This window comes from Cadophora gregata (assembly GCF_030347475.1).
Source record: "Cadophora gregata isolate MNR1 chromosome Unknown scaffold_8, whole genome shotgun sequence".
NCBI classification, from domain to species: Eukaryota; Fungi; Ascomycota; class Leotiomycetes; order Helotiales; family Ploettnerulaceae; genus Cadophora; species Cadophora gregata.
The window spans coordinates 197572-215876 of record NW_026695931.1 but is presented as its reverse complement, the minus strand read 5'-3'; the positions used below and the strand labels follow the sequence as shown (position 1 = coordinate 215876).

The 18305-nt window shown below is 49.2% G+C and overlaps 7 protein-coding genes across 7 annotated transcripts; 2 read left to right on the top strand and 5 right to left on the bottom strand.

The window, feature by feature from the left end:
* Positions 1–1199: 1199 nt before the first annotated feature.
* ONS95_013651 (uncharacterized protein) lies at positions 1200–2089 on the bottom strand (the record flags this gene model as incomplete). The annotated part of the gene is made up of 2 exons (XM_058507290.1): positions 1200–1951; positions 2041–2089. The coding sequence occupies 2 exons, from the start codon at positions 2087–2089 to the stop codon at positions 1200–1202; spliced, it is 801 nt and encodes a 266-aa protein (XP_058356459.1).
* Positions 2090–4112: 2023 nt separating this feature from the next.
* Positions 4113–4761, bottom strand: ONS95_013650 (uncharacterized protein; the record flags this gene model as incomplete). Its single annotated transcript, XM_058507289.1, has 2 exons — positions 4113–4134; positions 4187–4761. 2 exons carry the CDS (start codon positions 4759–4761, stop codon positions 4113–4115), a joined length of 597 nt encoding a protein of 198 aa, XP_058356458.1.
* Positions 4762–5825: 1064 nt separating this feature from the next.
* ONS95_013649 (uncharacterized protein) lies at positions 5826–6222 on the bottom strand (the record flags this gene model as incomplete). The annotated part of the gene is made up of 2 exons (XM_058507288.1): positions 5826–5988; positions 6041–6222. 2 exons carry the CDS (start codon positions 6220–6222, stop codon positions 5826–5828), a joined length of 345 nt encoding a protein of 114 aa, XP_058356457.1.
* Positions 6223–7130: 908 nt separating this feature from the next.
* On the bottom strand, positions 7131–7811 carry ONS95_013648 (uncharacterized protein; the record flags this gene model as incomplete). The annotated part of the gene is made up of 1 exon (XM_058507287.1): positions 7131–7811. One exon carries the CDS (start codon positions 7809–7811, stop codon positions 7131–7133), a length of 681 nt encoding a protein of 226 aa, XP_058356456.1.
* Positions 7812–8379: 568 nt separating this feature from the next.
* Positions 8380–11977, bottom strand: CIN8 (kinesin motor protein cin8; the record flags this gene model as incomplete). The annotated part of the gene is made up of 4 exons (XM_058507286.1): positions 8380–9282; positions 9331–9783; positions 9830–11533; positions 11585–11977. The coding sequence occupies 4 exons, from the start codon at positions 11975–11977 to the stop codon at positions 8380–8382; spliced, it is 3453 nt and encodes a 1150-aa protein (XP_058356455.1).
* A 393-nt stretch (positions 11978–12370) lies between these two features.
* On the top strand, positions 12371–14245 carry ONS95_013646 (uncharacterized protein). The gene is made up of 2 exons (XM_058507285.1): positions 12371–12501; positions 12555–14245. The coding sequence occupies exons 1-2, from the start codon at positions 12450–12452 to the stop codon at positions 14069–14071; spliced, it is 1569 nt and encodes a 522-aa protein (XP_058356454.1). The 5' UTR covers positions 12371–12449; the 3' UTR covers positions 14072–14245.
* Positions 14246–14392: 147 nt separating this feature from the next.
* On the top strand, positions 14393–18143 carry ISM1 (isoleucine-tRNA ligase). The gene is made up of 4 exons (XM_058507284.1): positions 14393–14472; positions 14525–14727; positions 14813–16464; positions 16513–18143. Exons 1-4 carry the CDS (start codon positions 14408–14410, stop codon positions 17488–17490), a joined length of 2898 nt encoding a protein of 965 aa, XP_058356453.1. The 5' UTR covers positions 14393–14407; the 3' UTR covers positions 17491–18143.
* Positions 18144–18305: the final 162 nt, after the last annotated feature.

The following is an 18305-nucleotide window of genomic DNA, read 5'->3' as shown; positions in this document are numbered from 1 at the left end:
TTGATTGTAACACCTAGGTGACGAGGTATGCTTATACTTTGTATACGTGACAATAGCAATGGTGCCTACGACTGCCTATTAGGCAGTCGCACGTGATCTGGGATCCGACTGTTTTCCGCTACGCAGGGACGGACGTTGGCTTGGATTGATAAGCATCACTCTGCGGGGCCATTTCTGGACCCTAGAACTATTCCACGATATCTATTTTTATGGCGATCCCTTTCTGGCTCCCTCTGTATAGCGAGTGTTAATACACAAATTCAGAAGAGCGAAGGCGCACTGTCGACGGGCCATCTAGGAGGTTACAGCCCAGCGTCTGAATGGCCACAGGGACCCGATACAGCTCCCTTGCTTGATTTATCAGGGGCGAAGTGATCACTACTATTCGGGCTTCCCATTGGTTGTAGTTTCTTGCGAGCGATCAAGGAAAAACAATGTCAAATACTGCATCACTAACAGAAGAGGCCTTTGATACAAGAATATTCAGTTTCCATTCAGCATTCTAACTTCAGTTCCCATACTTGTACAAATCGGCCATTTCCCCACTGTCCTCCTCAAGCATTGCAAAGGTAATCCCTTGCAAAACCCCTCCTTCTTTCTCCCTTCCTCTTATCACTGGGGCAGTCTATCTTTAATTGACGGTGTGCAGAACTTAGGTGGAGGTCGTCAGACTCCGTGGACGTGACTGTAGGTGAAGCTTCTATAAGTTTCGCGTTAGAATGGCAGTGGACAGTACCCAAATGTTCCTGAGAAATATCCCAACGTGGTCTTCTGGTAATGTAATTGTCATTTCGAAACTTCACCAGATGCTGGAAAGAGTCAGTCTGCTCACCTAGAGCTTAGACAGTATCAAACCTTTAACACTGCCTCGAGCACTGGGTCTAGGACTAGAGCACTCACATACTGTCCATCTGCTGGAAGAGGGTCGTAATTAGGCCATGGATGTCGTCTGGCGATTTTAGTACCTCTATATATTCATGTGCGGTGCTCATTTCTGTGAAGCTGGTGGTGGACGTCGAAGAGATTGATAGATTGCGCTACTAAACCCAGCAAGGAAACAAATATAGACTAAGCCAGTTCGCGATCGACGAATCCAGAGCAGGACCCTTTCCATCGTCGAGCGACAGAGTAGACCACAAGCTCTCTTTATGATGCATTCCGCCTCCTCCACGCTCCGCTCCAGCCACGAAAGTCTGGGTTCAATAGAACCTGCCAGTTCGATCCATATACTGGAGCGTTCTCGCCTGGCACTTCCCATTTCGGCAAAGCTCTACAAACTGCACTCGGAGCTTCTCGGCGCGCGTGTAATACTCATGCGCTTTAGCTTCAGTTATCAGACGACCCGTCACCTCATCGTACTCCCCAAATACCAGCACAATTGTTTTGACGCCTTTGAACATGGCCAGGAAGTCGGAAGTATATCTGGCTGGTGTAACATAATCCCACTCAGCTTCCTCAATAAGGAGTGTCGAAAATTTGTCGAGTTGCCCACCATAATAGCTCTCAAGGTCACGTCGGCACCCGGGCTCCTCATTGAGATCTCGGCTCGGCCAAAGAATATCGCGAGAAGGATTGAAGAAGAACGAATAGGGCCACTGGGAGTGCTGCATGATGTGATAGTCGATCAATGTATGCTCCCGAGATTCTCGACAGACCTGAAGAGCAATAGGAGGAGGACACTGTTCGAGAGGCTTCGCCTCGCCCAGAAGCCTGTTACCCCCAAAATCCATCTTCAGTAACTCATGTAATGTAGCTGCCGGCCGTAGAAAAGTGATCCCTGTGTATTCGATCGTCTCCATATCATGCTTGGTGTTCGCGGCTTCAATGATTCGAGGTTCGGGCCAGCTGAATTCCCAGATCAGAAGGCGTAATTCGATTGATAGCTTCGGAAATAGGTGGAAGGGCTCGTCTGGCCGGACGTCTTGTCTCGTATGATGCTCGATAATCGGCACTGTGGTCCAGTTATTAGCAGGAGCAGATTACAAAATGGGATTCCTTCGCAGATGAGGATACCAACTTTCAACAGCTAGGCCAGATAACGTGTCCGATCGGGGGGCAGTGGGATGGTATAGAGGAACCCGGTTGCCATAATGGTGATGATGGTGTGGGATGGTGACTTGGAAACGGACGGAATGTTGTCAACAAAGGAAATCGGGGTCCCGGAGATTCTGATACGGTGATCACGTGTAGAGCCTTCCCCGAAACGGTAAGCGTTCGGGTATGAAATTTCGTATCCTTTCGTCCGAGAATTTCAATCAGATCTCATCTCCACGATGACCCCGCTACACCGAAGTCAGATTCTGTTATGTTGCAGAGCGAATGCCAATCACTAAAGCCTGATCCTACGAAGATTGGCAGATATTGCTCAAACCAAGGCGTACAAAAGTAAGTTATGTTTGAATTCTGTATCGATAATTTCATAAAATGTTGACATATAATTGACAGATCTTGGGAGGTGGAGATTTTCGCCTAAGTAGTGCCTTTCCTGCCCCTCTCTTAGAACTTTCTAGAGGATGGAGCGGCTCTATATTATTCCGAACCAATCACATTTAGTTTCTATGACAACTCACATAACATACAAAGTAATTTACATGGTGGCTCTCTAGTATACTTCTACAGTAGTTCCACCTTTAGGTCGCCTCAAACTCCATAATTCGTTCACGGTTTACGGTAGCTTCTTTCTCCTAAGAATTCTCGCTCTCCGGACGACCTTTCTACTTAACAAGGTATTTAACTCTTCTGCGCAGCACTCGCTTCTTGAGTAGTCGCACGCCTAAGTGGTTCCCTTGATAGGTCGCCTTAAACCCTTCGATAACCTCTGGGCTTATATCCTTCTGCTTCTGCTACGTATTGCCCTCGTGCGGAAATCCTTTCTACTTCATAAGGTACTAAGTCGTGTTGCCTTGTTTCCACTTGGTAAGCAACGCTTCAGCCTCCTATATCCCTCTCTCGGCATCAATTGCAACTGGCTGGCTGCTACAAAGCGGCTGTATCACTGAGCTTTCTAAGCGCCCTGGTGGAGTTGTTGGTATGCTTCTGTGAGGATCCTCGACTGAGTCGGCGGTTGCTGGTAGACTTGATGTGGAAGAAGAAAGAGTATCTCGAAGTTCCGGATCAACTAACTCTATCGGAATACTGGACGGATATGATGGAGGAGTATCGGGGCCGGACAGAATGTAGTCCTCCTGAGACTCAATAGGAGAAGACATAGCGTACGCGATCGTGTCAAAGTCCTAAGGATCAGAATCACTAAGGAGGTCGACGGTGGCAGCTTCCGATGGAGTTGTCTAGGGAGAACGGCAATCCTCTCTAGCCTGAGGAGCTGCTTTGAGAATGTCGTCTGATAGAGACGAGAGCGAAGTATCCGTACTGTAATAGTCCTCGTGATTGTCCTAGACGCCGCCAACTGGGGTGCTGCGACGTGATGAGGAGCCGCTAGACACTGCTGCTAACTCGACACTATCCGCTGGGCATGGATCAAAATCTATTGCTGAGATATTCACAAACGTGTGGCTAAGAGGATCTTTGGAGCGACCTTTGGGGGCTGATTTTTGACTACCTGGCACTTTGCAGTCCTTATCTTCTAGCTTTCTTTGGAGTCGAGGCCGCTTCTTCTTAGCGGCACCCGATATTTCGACTTGCTTATTATTACCCTCTTCTTGCTGACGTTGGCGCTTCTTCCGTGCATCTGGCTTGTGAGTGCTGTGTATGTCTCCGAGGTGGTTCTATATGTCTGAATCCGAATGAAGCACCATAGTGCATAACAAATGCGGGCATGGAATAGAGTTCTTGCTATCTAGACTCTTGATATACTCTGGGATGCAGTCAGAGATATGCCTTTGCTAGCTTGTTTGATCGTGAAACTGTCTTATCCTTGCGGCTGCTGGTAGCTATTTTTTCCCCAGACATCCACTGCAATATCCGGCGCAGGTAACGGCGTGGCGGAAAGTGACTGGTTCGCACCGGAAAGGCACATCGAGATTGTCGATATGATCTTGACAGTAGGCTTCCTAATCTGTCTCGCTGGTTATCCACCTGCTGCACCGGAAGCAAAATTCGGCGAAGCTAGATTGCTTCTTATAGTAGTCTTTGGAGCACCGGTATATATGCTTCTACCTCTCTTGCACGACGATGCTGACGCGTTCTGTTAGTAGAAGTGGCACTAATGAGGGGGGAATATCCTTACTCTTTTATCTCCTGGCCGCAGGTCGGCACTGGATAGCAACCTCCTATAGGCCGTAACACTCCCTGGTACGTAACACGGGAATCGTTTGTGCGGAGTGCAATGAGGTCTTGGAGAGCGGAGATACCTTCTGGACTTCGTAGCGGGGCGGCGATCGGTAAAGTACGAGCGAGGCGATCGCGCTTAGGAACCATACGGCGGATAACACGGTCAAAGTAACTGCGGTGCCACTCGCCCTGGTCGTCTACCTTATATTGGGTGGTGTGTACTCGCTGTTGCGTCCTGTGGTAATTCGCTAACTCTTCGTTAATGAGCTTTTGACGCTGATTATAGACATAGCGCCGTTGAGCCTTGAGCTCTTGGCGCCCTTTCTCCGTGATGGCAGCCGTGATCTGAGCGGAGAGATTGTCAATCTGCTCGCTAAGATCGGTAAAGTCCTGGCGCTGTCTCAGCTTATCTAGGCACTTTCCTGGAAGCGAGTGCTGGAGATCCGGGTTTCTCTTTATGGACGTAGAGCGGAAGTCTTCTGTGAGATCCTGCTGTGGCTCTAGGCCGAGGAAGACTGCTGTACTGTCCATATTACTTATATTATCTAAGTAGTGGCCGATAAGAGTCTTTGAGTTCCTGTGCGCGGTGAACTTCATGACCTGCCCTAGTGAATAGCCGCTGTCTGTTGCTAATTAGCTTGCTGTACTATGAACTTGTTTGAAGTGAGTACCCCTTACCGTCTACCTTGATAAGCGCTTCGCGACGGGCGGCATGGAGCCCTATCCCTCCTGTAAAACCAGCCCTTTTTGCCTAGTCTGAACACTGGTGGCCCCACGCGGTCTCGTTTTTGGTCTTCTCGGTCGGTCTATCTGCAGATATCTCTGGAAAGACTGGATCGTCTAACACCCTATCCGCCTAATCTATGATCCGGTACTTTCTGCCCGGCGGCGGTCTGGTAGCGAGGACATCCTTAACACTGCTGTAGTCCCTGAACGCGCTGGCCGAGATAATGATAGCGAGTAGAAATAAGAGGCCGTTGGCAGAAAGAGGAGGCGCGGGCTTTAGTATCTTATACAATGGATGTTTTGGTCTATGTATAAGCTGTTAGTAACCTACCTGAGCCTTGGAGTGAACTACTTTGGACTTACTTTTTTGGGGTGTCTTGTATTCCTTTAGTAAATTCTCTTTTGAAACTTATCTTAATCTCTGGCTCTCCATCTTTCTATGCAACTATGCAAACGAGGTCCTGTTGGTGATAGTTAGCACGAAAATCGGGGCTTCATTTCCACCTCAGACTTAGTATCTTACCTTGTACGTCGCCTTGCATATTTCCTGTAACCTTGCAGAAGTATAGCAATGTATCTTCAACAGGGCGCTTAAATCCACACGGCATCCTTCGTGGACGTAGTTGTGGTGGTCATGTTGCTATAAGAGCTCCTCTATGTTGACGTAATTCTCTATTGTCAGGAACGTGGGCGCCTTTTCCTCTATCGACAGCGGAATCTTGTATCTTAGCATATCTTTGATATACTGTCTCTCTCGTTAGTAAATGTATTATATGTTAGTACTTTGGAGTAGGATGGCCTGCAGGTACACTTACAGGAGCTACTGAGTCATGGACTTCTGGAGGAATGGTGAGGTTGGTCTTGCGCTGCTATATCGACATGAGTTTTCGCATCTTGTTCTGTACTGTTTTGATAGTTGCTCTTTTTGTCTTTTTATCTAGTCTGCTAGGGGTTGAGCGTCCTACAGCTTCAGCGATATGCTTCATGTTTTCCATATTGCGTAAGTCCGATCCTGGATATTTCCTTTCATACCTAAGATGTGTTAGTACTTGCTATTCTTGACTTTGTGATGTTGGCAACGCACGCTTCCCAAAAATCCCACATCGTGTCGTACTGTGGTTGACTGGTTTCTTCATTAAGTTTTCTGTAAACGGGATTGCTATCGATCCCGGACCTGTCCTTGGAGAGCCCATCCCTCAGGGCTACCTCCATCCGCTCGTCTGGATTCAAACCTCTCCTACAACCCCTTGCCTGCTCGGTGCTCATGGTGTGCAGGCGCGGATGTTGTCTCTGTAGTAGAAACGAGAAAAGAAGGTCTTGCTTGAGGAATGGGAGGGATTGGAGATAAAGTGAGGAGAGGATGAGAAGAGGGTGAGAAGATGGGTGAGGTGATGTGGGTGAAGGGATGTGTGAGAAGATGTGTGAGGAGATGTGAGAGAAGATGGAAGAGAAAAGATGTGAAGGCAAGAGGGGGACAGCCATTTATAGAGTACGAAGCCCCAGGCAAACCGCAGAGAACGGCGTCAAACACCCTGAAGTAAGACGAAAGAAATTGTCCCTGCATGTGCACAATTTGCATGAAGACGGGCAGACGGGGATAACTGTCTGGGAATGAGTTCTGGCTGGTACAGGTTGTGAAGTGCAGTGGGAACAGATTTGGGATCCGTGGCTGGGAAGGGGAGCCTTTTCGGGCCCCTCGTTAAAAGTTGACGATTTTTGGTGAGATGGGTGAGCAGGCCTGAGCAGACATGAGCCGAAGCTGAGCCGAAGCTGAGCCAGCCTGAGCAAAGGCGGCGCGAGATCACGTGAACCTGATGGGTGGGAGGTGTCGAGATTCCGGTCATATAACAAGGCGTCGATATGCCAGACTGTAAGGGCACGTGACAATAGTCAGTACACGTTTAGTATGAGTTAGGCGTATTCAGCTTGCGCTGAATATTGTGATCTTTTGGTCCTGATAGTGGAGTTGGTATGAGCCTAACCTCAGCATCATTACACAGACGGTCATTGATAGCTTTGGAATTGCAGAGCAGTGTTTTGGGACAGAGATGGTGAGGCTTCTGTACGATTGTGCGTAACTTACGGAGCGGCCCAACTACTCCTTCGACTTTCATTTCGCTGCCCGTTCGTATGTCCAAGCTGATCATGTGGCCGTCTCTTCCGTGGTTCATAAACTATACCATATACATGTATCCCGTAGTGGCCTCAATGCTCCTCCTCAGAAAGCTCTCATCTGCTTTCGCAAACGGTTCACTGTCCCGATTGATCAGATGAACTCGCTGTCCCAGCCCGGCAACGTTCTGGGTCCAGCACGGGCATGCTTCCCTCGTAAAGTTTGAAGCCCTCACGGCGGACTGGTCGCATGGTAGACCGCCACGACGAATGCCCAGCTCCAACTTCCAATTAAACACATCCACCAGTGCTTCATCTAAGCTCGCGAGAATAGCGTAGCGCACGGGATCATTATCCTGAGGATCTGGTATTCGCGACAGCAGCCAGCGTTCAGAGCCTCGACGAAGTATGTACTCGCATTCGTAGGATATGAGGATGAGACGATTCGCGCAAAGGTCGTCGTAGAGTCGGTATAGAGATCTGAGAGGCGTGTCTCGCATGCGGAAAAGAGGAATTTCGAACAGGTGGCGTATTCCGGATTGCCTGGTGTCAATGACTTCAGGCGCCGCTTGTAGCTCTTGTACCGAGAGGGGTTTGGGGAGTGCAAAGTGCCAAGGGAATGGCCAGAGGAGTTGACGAAATACACTGGACGTGTCTGGGCAGACAAGCGCTCGACGGATAGTATGGCGAATCTCAAGAGGTGTTGAAGCGTGTCTTAAGCGGCGGATGGTAGGTAACTTCATTTCGAGATATTTTAATCAATAGCATCTGAGCATCAAAATGCCCAAGTCGGAAGGTAAACGAGAAGTCGTTGGTCACGTGATGTAACGAATTCTGCTCTCGAGACTCTTCTAAATACAGATCTTTAGACAAAGATCGGGTCGAAGCTCGGTTTATCAAAATCACATGCTGCATCACGATTGAATTCAATATCTTGCATTTTGAGGGACGTTACTGTAAACAGCAGGATTATTAATCTCAAAATTAAGTGCTACGCGAGATATGCGAAGCTAGCAATACTGAACATGAGGGCGAAGCAACAAAATCGCCATTCCTCAATAACTCATGCCCTCAAACTCAGAACAGAACGCAGAAGAACAAGTCTATAGACAAGCACCAGTGGCAGAGCCAACGCCACACCATGATATGCCCGCCAAGACTCCACCAGAAAGCAATTATCCACCCAACCCCAGGCAGCGATGCCTCCAGAATGGACATAAAACAGACAGCTCTTTCAACCTCGGTACCCCTTCATTACGATCCCTTCCAATTAAGCATGATCCATCGTTGCTTGACGACACTCCACTGCATCTAACCATTCCTAGGACTTCTCCTCCGTCCAGTACTCTGTACCTGCGCCAGCGGATTTCCAGGACCGACACTTGAACTCAAAACATTCTCTCGTCCCTCTAACGCGATAACACTCTTCTTGCTCTTCAAGACAGGCAGTTTTGCAGATGAGCTGATACTACGTTTGAAGCTCGGTATCTGACTTTGATGTTCCTCGTTTGCAGCGGCACTAGGCTGGACATTGACGTCCATTTCGCGAAGACCAGTACTACCGCTTGTTGTTGGACGTGTGAGTTCCAGGTCGGTTTGAGGGCGAGAGATTGAGGCTCCGAGAGAGTGAGAGAACTGTCGACTGTGGGAAGATGTCGATTGCTCGTCGTTGAATATGACTGGAACCACTGATGTCATACTTTTGCTCGGACTCCTGAACTCAGTTGGTCTGCGCATTGCCGCGAGGAGAGCTTCGTGTGCTTCGGTTCGTGGTAGCTCAGTTGGATAAGTATATTGAATCTTCTGCGGAGTTTCACCCGTAGGTTTGTATTCCTGGAAAGATGTGCTTGTGATGTTCTCACGCAAAGTTGTGAGAGGCTCTTTCAATACAGAATCCAGAGGTGCAAGTGACTCTTGGAGGATAGCGGTCTTGGTAGACATTTCGTCACCAAGATCCCGGACACGTTCGTACGTTGACGTAAAGTGCGTACCGATATTGGAGTAAGAAGATTTCACGGTGCTGGAAAGATTCTGAAGAGATTGAGCGTGGCTGTCGTGGTGCTGGGCATTTTGTGAGCGTGCACGGGTGACGAAATCATCGAGAGCTCGCATTTGGATCTCAATATCCTTCATTTGCTCATCAACAATGCGAACTGTTTCTGCATGTACGGAGTTGGTGGCGGCTTGGAGAGTCGTGTTGTGTTTGTTAGCAGCCTGCAAAGTGTCAGTAAAGAATATCGAGAGTCCCATAGTGCAACTCACGACCCAGTCTTCCTTCAATTTGCTCTTCAAGGTCTCCCTAGAGCGAAGAACTTCTTCAACCAGCATCGTTTCCTTCTCATTCCAGGCATCCATCCCCGCGCTGTACTGAGCTGTGGATAATTCGAAGCCTTCCTTAGACGCCAGAACATCTTTTTGAACCTCCTGGATCTTCGAAGTAAGACGAGAGTCTTGTGCATCGCCGTGAGCCACAACGAGACTGGTGATCTGCGAAAGAAGGCTTTGGCGATCGGCAGCTGCTTGTTCTCGCTCCTCCCGCAGCACCTCATCCAAACGTGAAGATGCAGCAAAATTTGACTGCATGGCAAGCTCGCTTGCTGTGGTCAATTGTTGACGCAGATTGTCGGCCTCGGCCTTTTGGGCATGGATATGCTTGAGAAGATCTTCGAAAAGACCCTTGAAGTCTCGGCCAAGTGAGCTGTAGGAAGTGTGAAGCTAGACACGTCAGCTAGATCCAGAACAAAATAGATAGCAATCTTACTTGTGTGTGAAAGGCACCGAGTTCACTAATAACCTCTGCTGAGATTCGCTCAGCTGCAACGGACAACCCATGAAGGCCTTCGCCAACGCGAGTCTTCACCTCTTCTCGAAGTGTCTTGATCTCTTCTAGAACAGAATCCATCTCTTCTTTGGCCGATTTCGTCTGCTCTGAAACCTCCTTCTCCGATCCCTCAAACTTAGATACATTCTCTTCAAGGAAGGACTGCGTAGTAGACAATTTCGCCAATTCTCCCGCAACGAAGGACTGCATTCTGGTAGAAACAGTTTGCATCAATTCTTGCTGTTGAACACGGAACTCCTCTACTCTGCTCTCCACGAGACTCGTAACCTCAGCAACTTGTGCTTGGGACAAACCCCAGGCGTTACGATTCAGAGATTGAAGATCCGATTTCCTCCTGCTCTTAGCGTGAAGCCCCCCCACATCATGGACTGTTCTGCTAAGCGTGGACAAAAGTTCACTCCCAACAGTACTAAGCTGCTCCTCGGTTTGCTGATGAGCTTTCCGCAAGACGGTCTCTTCAGCTAAACTTTGTCGGGTATTCGAGAGGACAGATTCAGTTTGCTCAAGAATGTCTTTCGTTTCATCGAGTACAGCTTTCGTACTTTCGTTGTCCTTCTTCAAGGTCATGAAGTTGGAGGTCAAAGAATACAGCTCCTGGACTTTATTCCGTAAGTTGGTCTCCATCATTTCGATTTTGGCCGCTTGCTCTTCACTAAGGATCCTTCGAGACTCGCTCTCCACGGTGATCTCCTCGTAATTCTCATTTGTCAGATAAACACCATTGCGTTGTCTCGTTGCAATCAGTTCGCTCTTCAGCCTCTCAATCTCAAACGTAAATTCCTTGAGCAACGTCTTCTTGTTGATCATCTGGTTGACTTGGGGTTTGTTGCGAATGTTCTTGGCACGGAAAGCGTAATCTAATGTCGAAATAGTTTCTTCCAGATTACTTTTTGCAGGTGAAACTGTCGCAATGATACAGGTCTTCGTCCGTCCACCTAGAGAGTCCTGAAGAAGCCGTGTGAGCTTCGACTCACGGTACGGAATGTGGGATCCACGATCGACGAGGGCATTGATCACTCTTCCGAGAGTCAACAAACTCTTGTTGATCAACCCTGCTTCCGCAGCACGCTTGTTCTCAGCTCCACTCCGCTGGATGTTCTCACTTCCAGCCAGATCAACAAGGTTGAGCTTTCCAGCACTTATGTAGTCCTCGCCATTATCTCCAGTCCTTTTAATGTAGGCTGTCACGGTGAAAACTGTGTGACTTCGACTACTCAGATCGTTACATTTTGTTGCTGCGACCTGTCGCTTATGACTTCCATCTTGCAAAAGCTTGATACCGTCAATGGCGCTCTTAATATGCGACTCCTCCATGCCCTGTACAATCGTACTCGAATGACCCTTCTTCGTATTGTCGTCGTAGATCTTCAATTTCGCATTCTCATCCGGAGAGATCAGGTCGCGCAGCTCTTCGTTGTACAACTCGATGAAAGAGCACTTTACAGAGGCCTCCGCATCGTCCATTTCGAGCTTGTTGAACAGCGCATGCAGCGCCCTGGGTATTATTCCTGCTGCGTCAGACAGCATTCCGAAAGTCTCATTCATGTCACCAGACATGGTGTATGTTTTTCCGGTTCCAGTTTGACCGTAGGCGAAGATCGTACAGTTGTATCCCCCAAGCATCTATCAGAATGTCAACAAGGCGCAAAACGTAGTATTGCAAATGAAGCCTACCTCGTTCAAAATTGGTGTGACGACATCGTCATATATCATCGCTTGGTCCGCAGCGGAGGAGAATACCTTGTCGAAATGGTAGGTCTTGTTACTCAGTGCGCTGGGTCCCATGGATAGTTCTAGACTGTTGCCCTTGACTCCATTTGTTGTAAGAACCATTCCGCTGTTCTCTCGGACTTCTCTTTCATTACGCCCTCGACACCTTACAACAACATTGATGTTTGTCTCCTCTTCATCGTGCTCGAAGTCCCGCTCCTTTCGTTTCGTCCCCCCAACCGTTGTGGCCACTGAAACCACCGAACCGGCTGGGGATATTGCGCCAGATCGATCAATGCGATTTGAAGGCGCTTGGGATGGTGCTCTAGCCGTTGAGGGCCGTGGAGGAGGGCGCATCGTTCTTTTGATGGGCGCGACGACTGTCGGCCGAGGTATTCCTGCCATACAATTGAGAGCTGATGCTGGGCTCCCTTTGGGATTGATCGGCTCCTTTGCGCGTCGGAATGGATGGTGAGGCTGGTAGACGTGTCGCAGATAGTTTGTGGTGGTGAAGCAGTGTTTAAGAAATGCAAGAAGTTCCGTGGTATACAAATGCGCAATCGTGATGTTGCGTTGAAGTGTTGTGGGCGTATTTGTCGTGAAGTTGTTGATCTTGAAATGTTGATTTCGCGAGCCTGTGCTTGTTCGCAAAGAAAGCACGACCCGCCTCGGTTGGTTGGCAGAGCAACCGCCCCCCAGCTGAGCAATGCAGGTGAGCACCTGCCCCGCCAAACTCCAGACAACGAGCTCCAAGCTGGAGCGTCAACCACGAAACACAGTACAATATAAGGAGGGCCAGTAAATCCGCCTTCCTCCAAATGCTACCAAAATGTCACTATTCACAGCCCATGTCTTTCCAGGACAGGCTTTGGGCTTTATGGGTCAGTAAAAGCTCCTGGCGCGTCCACCATCAATGCAGCTGACTGGAGCGCAGTACTGGGAACAACCCTCCACGATATCTTAACACGACTGAAAGCCGAACCGCAACGATTCCCAAAGCTTGATCTCGTGTATGATCAGTCGTCGCCAGTTACAGAGCCAGTCATTGTCATTCTGCCGCCGAACGGCATCCGTCTGCGATTCGATGGGCCAGAACAGCGACTGCGACTGATAGAGGTGCTGGACTTCACCAAGAGCCAGCTCGCATACAAAGATAAAGATGTCTTGCGCCCAGGGATTACCACGCAGGCTGGAGCAGCGCAGGTAGAGAGCTTGTCGGGACCTACTTTTCGACATATCTATAACCGTCTCCTTGGCCCAACCTTCCCAGGAGAGTACATTGGGCCAGAGCCGGGAGATGAGACTGGGATGGGATTGTATGTGCTTTCATATCCCGGAATCGCTTTCTCTTTCCCATTATCAAGCTCGGTATGGTCTCCGAGTAAAGACTTTGTGTCTCTTCTATCCTCTTCTGCCAGTCATCCGGCTGCCTCGATGGCTATCTTTCGTGGAGATTCATGGCCAGACGCGAGAGAACGGCTATACGTCCAGACACTGGACCCTCGAGATTCCTTCACTTCCCTTATGAAGGGTAAAGAGCCTGTACCGGATGAGGTTAAGCAAATAAGGATATATGGGGAGGGTCAACTGGAACTTCTACGAGCGGATGGCGTAGTGCCATTCTGGATCAAGCTTGGCCTTACGTCGCCACAAGAACTCGTGGCTATACTCGGTCCTCCTGATGCCATATATCGGAAGAACGACCAGAGGATGTCGATTCATAAAGCTCGACCTCTTTCTAGAGCCCACGCCAGATCAGATTCGACAGAGATGAGGCTGCAAGATGACTCTACGGACACGGATCAGTCCTCTGCGCATACTGCAACTGATGAATCTGAAGATGATGATGAGGGTGGAGAGGCATGCGGGAACGTTTCTGGAGAATGTTTCTACAACTACTTCTATCATGGATTCGATATCCTGCTCTCTACTCCTACAACGCCATCACAGTGCCCGCCAAGCAAGCAAGCACTGGGTCGACAACAGGAACCTGAAGGGATTATACCATCTGATGGATCCGGTCGCCTGGTTGCTTCAAAGGTAATCCTACACGGCAATGTACCTGGTTCGTACCCTTTCAATCGGCACAAAAGATGCCGATGGGAAATTCAGTACTTGATTCCCAAGAAAGGGGAACTTGTTGTCAACTCGGAGACGCCTTTCAAGGAAATCGAGAAAAGGTTACACAATGAGTGGAAGAGCATCTACCGCAATGATGAGGAGGCTAAGGCACGTCAGCGCGGAATGGTACTGAACCGTGATTGGGGAGATAGTCCTGGAAGCAGCTGCGAGCTACTTGGTGGTTGGGAAGATAGCGTAGGGGGCAAGAGGGCGGACGCTGCAGGGCCGGAAGATGTGAAGGGTTTGGGCAACACCACTCTTTTTGGATTTCCCGGTTTAGTGTTTGAGGTATTGAAGAACGGTATCGTGAGTGGGCTCACGGTTTTTTGATACTGCATGTGGAATATTGGTTAACATAGCATGCATTGGAGTTTCGTGGACCTCTTGGGCGTGCATGGATGGTTTTGTTTATTTGCACATTTTGGAGGCGCAAGGGAAGCATAGGATAGGATCTTTGGAAGGATAGATTCAGTCAGCTAGAAATCACAACGGACCATATCCCATCGACAATGACTTCAACGTCTAATAAATACGTGACTGGTTCCAGTGTGGCGTTGAGACTTGATGCCTGATACCAGTGATTTGAGCCTGAAGTCGCGTCCCCCAAAAATAACGGTGATCCTCGTCAAAGCTCACCATCAAACACCAGACCATGGATCTGAGATCATGCCCGTTCGACCACCTATAAAATCCTGGTCGTCGACACTACGATTGCCTAAATCCTCCTTCCCGTAAGCATTCCGCCAATGCCAGTTGCCAGCAAGTTTAATAATCAATCCATAGCCCACGACCCGCGCCGGCGGATCAAGCCAAGTATCTGAAGCGATGCTCCGATGACCTCTACGAATGGCAGAGTCGCGAGCGGTCTGACCAGAAACCTTTCGTGCTGCATGATGGCCCACCGTATGCGAATGGGAGGTTGCATATCGGACATGCGCTGAATAAGATCCTGAAGGATATCATTTGCCGGGTCAAGGTGCAGGAAGGTGGGCAGTCACCAATATTTTATACAGGAATTAGAGCTCTGTGGTTGCTCCGAAAGATCTATGCTGATGCAATTGCAACAATTAGGTCGAAGAGTAGTCTACGTACCAGGCTGGGACTGCCACGGCCTCCCCATCGAGATCAAAGCCCTCGAGCAGCAACGCTTGAAGTCCAAAGACCAAGATGGCGACGCAGCACTAAACCTAGATGCCATTGGAGTCCGACGGGCCGCCCGATCTCTCGCCGCGAAGACATTCAAGGAGCAGATGAAAGGTTTCCGAGAATGGGGCGTTATGGCAGATTGGGACAAGGCGTGGAAGACAATGGACAAGACCTTCGAGATCAAGCAATTGGGCGTGTTCCAGGAAATGGTCAAGAAGGGCCTGATCTTCAGGCGGTATAAACCGGTTTATTGGTCCCCTTCCTCGAGAACGGCGCTGGCGGAGGCAGAGCTGGAGTATAAGGAGGACCATGTGTCTACCGCGGCGTATGTCAAGTTCCCTCTTGCCAGTGTGCCGGAGGCGTTGAAGAGTAAGATACCGGATGGTGGTAAAGGGAGGAGTGTTTCGGCGGTCATCTGGACAACTACTCCTTGGACTCTGCCGGCGAATAGGGCAATTGCTGTGCATTCTGAGTTGGAATACTCGGTTGTCGCCAGCGGTACCTCAGACCTATTCATCATTGCAAGTTCTCGCCTTTCACAAATTGGGCCAATGCTATTTGGCGACGAACCTTTCGAAGTTTTCGTTGAATCTATACTAGGCAAAGAGCTCGAAGGCTCGAAATATATCAATGTTCTGCGAGGGAAAGAGTCGGAGCTCCAGCCTATCATCCATGCGGACTTTGTATCTGCTGATTCTGGTTCTGGACTTGTCCACTGCGCACCTGGTCATGGTATGGATGATTACGAGGTCTGCACGAAGCTTGGAATCGAAGCAGCAGCTCCAGTAGATGATCTTGGGTGCTTCACTGCTGCAGCCTTTCCAGATGACCCACAAAGACTTCTGGGCAAATCAGTCCTGGACGGCGGCAGTGGAGATGTATTGGATGTTCTTGGTAGCGATGTCATTACAACCCATAAGTATAAGCACAAATATCCCTATGACTGGAGGAGCAAGCTTCCAGTTATTGTAAGGGCTACCGAGCAGTGGTTTGCCGATGTTGGACGTGTCAAAGACGATGCTTTACAGCGTCTAAAAGGAGTGCGTTTCATCCCAGAATCTGGCCGTCCCAGGCTCGAGAGCTTCGTCAAGGGTAGAAGCGAATGGTGCATTTCCAGACAGCGAGCTTGGGGTGTTCCTATCCCGGCGTTGTATTTTGAAGCTGGCGCTGCAGTCCTCACCGATGAGAGCGTCGCCCACATCATATCGGTTATCAATGAGAGAGGCATTGATGCTTGGTGGACTGATGCTGCAGATGATCCCGCTTGGATTGTCCCTGGGTTGGAGGGCAACTATCGACGTGGTAAAGACACTATGGATGTTTGGTTCGACAGCGGTACTAGCTGGACTCAGACGGAGCAGCAAGCCGATGTATACCTTGAGGGTACTGATCAACATAGAGGCTGGTTCCAGTCAAGTCTTTTAACCCACACAAGTGCTTCTGGAAGACACGATCCGCCGTTCAAGACTCTCATCACCCATGGCTTTACCCTAGATGACAAGGGTAAGAAGATGTCTAAGTCTATTGGAAACACAATTGCCCCAAGCGAGATCATCGATGGCTCACTTCTTCCACCTGTAAGTCTGCTCATCAAGTACTTATGGACCGTTGTTAATTTTAAGCAGGTCAAGACCAAGAAAAAAGCCGGCGGAAACATTTCCCAGGCTCTTGGACCGGACGCTCTTCGCCTCTGGGCAGCCAGCAGCGACTACACCCACGACGTCGTTATTGGCCAACCAGTTCTCCAATCCAACCACAACGCCCTACTCAAATACCGGATGATAATCAAGATGCTCCTAGGATCTATGCACCCCAGCGCAAGGACATCACCAATCACCAAACTAGACCAAATCGCTCTGTCTCAACTCCAAACAGTCATGACTGACGTAGCATCCGCCTTCAACAATTACGAGTTCTACAAAGGCATAAACCTGATCAACAAATGGATCAACAGCGACCTCTCCGCCTTCTACCTCGAAGCCATGAAAGACCGCCTATACTGCGGTGACGGCGGCGGCGTCCTAGAAGAGATCTTCCACGGTCTCATGCGAATGTTGACACCTATCACACCCCACCTCATTGAAGAAGCATGGGATCACCGCCCATCATGGATGAAAGAAGAGGCACAGATTCACCCTTTCTACCGCACGCTCGAGGATTCAATTATTCCCGCAAGCCGCCTACCAGACCCGGAGATCCTCACCGATTTAAAATGGCTCTTGAGTGCCAATGCGGCCATCAAAGCTGCTCAGGAAGAGGCACGAGCGGGGAAGCATATTGGGTCGTCTCTCGAGTCCTCGGTTATCCTTCACGTTCCCGCCAAAGCAAGGGATGTCTTCCAGCGATATGCCGACGAGCTAGAGAGTATCTTCGTCGTCTCATCCGTTGAAGTTCAAACAGAACCAGAAGGGTCAGTATTTACAGAAAGCCAAGCGACAGATGCACCTTGGAAACACACCGCGCTGAGGTCCAATGGCGAAGGCAATGTCACAGCGACGGTGTTGCCGCCTAAGGATCACAAGTGTCCTAGATGCTGGCGGTATGTTGCCCCTGTGGAGAACCAACTGTGTGCTCGTTGCGACGAGGTTGTGCCTGTAGAATAGCATTGTATTATATGTAGGTTTGCATGAGGTGGCGTTTTAGCATGAGGCGGAATACCCAATCTCAACTTATTGACTTATCAAGCATTGCTGCTTCTCTCTCCTCTGTTTATATTTCACTCACAGAATTCAATGCTCGAGAATGGGCCACGGCCGAGGACCGAGGCTGCGTATATTAAGTGTGCTAATTGTCTGTACGAATGTTGTGGTGAACGTCAATATTGAGGTAGGCTAGGGACTTGGCAGGATGACTCAGTAATTGGACGATTTTTCTCTTGATGGTGAGAGAGTGCGATGGATGGGCTGTGGCTGTGGATTGACTCGCAGTGTGACGACCAGGACGGACAGTGTTGAATCGATAAATACAGAGGACAGCGAAGATGCAGAGGTTCTGATTACTTGTCTGTTTAAACCCAGGGTTACCGTTGCATTTCCATTCCTTTCTGGTCTCTACAATTACTCCTAGTCGCTCCTGAGTTGACAGTGAGACAAGTCTCCAACGTTCCCGAAAGCAATCGCTGTTGTTCTATGAACCGTTATGCTTTCTTGTGACTCTGTTCGAACGAGTGGCCTAAGTTCCTTCGCTCGGCTTGTTTTCGACCTACTGTTCTCTGTGGTAGGCATCGACTGGCTGAAAGCTGGATCCGAGTTGCCTTGGCAATGAAAATGATTCTCCTTACATTCTGTCTAAAGCTGGAATTGCGATTCAAAATCTTTATGTCATGGCTTGCAAGTCCTTCAGCTGTTTCAGTCTATAACAAAGGACACTCTGAGCCTTTGTATCTGTAACAATGATGATATACATACGCACTCAAGTA

Coding starts and splice junctions, on each gene's coding strand:
- ONS95_013646 (XM_058507285.1), top strand. CDS start 12,450: ATGTCACTATTCACAGCCCATGTCTTTCCAGGACAGGCTTTGGGCTTT. Junction 12,502..12,554: donor ACAGGCTTTGGGCTTTATGG/GTCAGTAAAAGC, acceptor ACTGGAGCGCAG/TACTGGGAACAACCCTCCAC.
- ISM1 (XM_058507284.1), top strand. CDS start 14,408: ATGCCCGTTCGACCACCTATAAAATCCTGGTCGTCGACACTACGATTG. Junction 14,728..14,812: donor CCGGGTCAAGGTGCAGGAAG/GTGGGCAGTCAC, acceptor TGCAACAATTAG/GTCGAAGAGTAGTCTACGTA. Junction 16,465..16,512: donor ATGGCTCACTTCTTCCACCT/GTAAGTCTGCTC, acceptor AATTTTAAGCAG/GTCAAGACCAAGAAAAAAGC.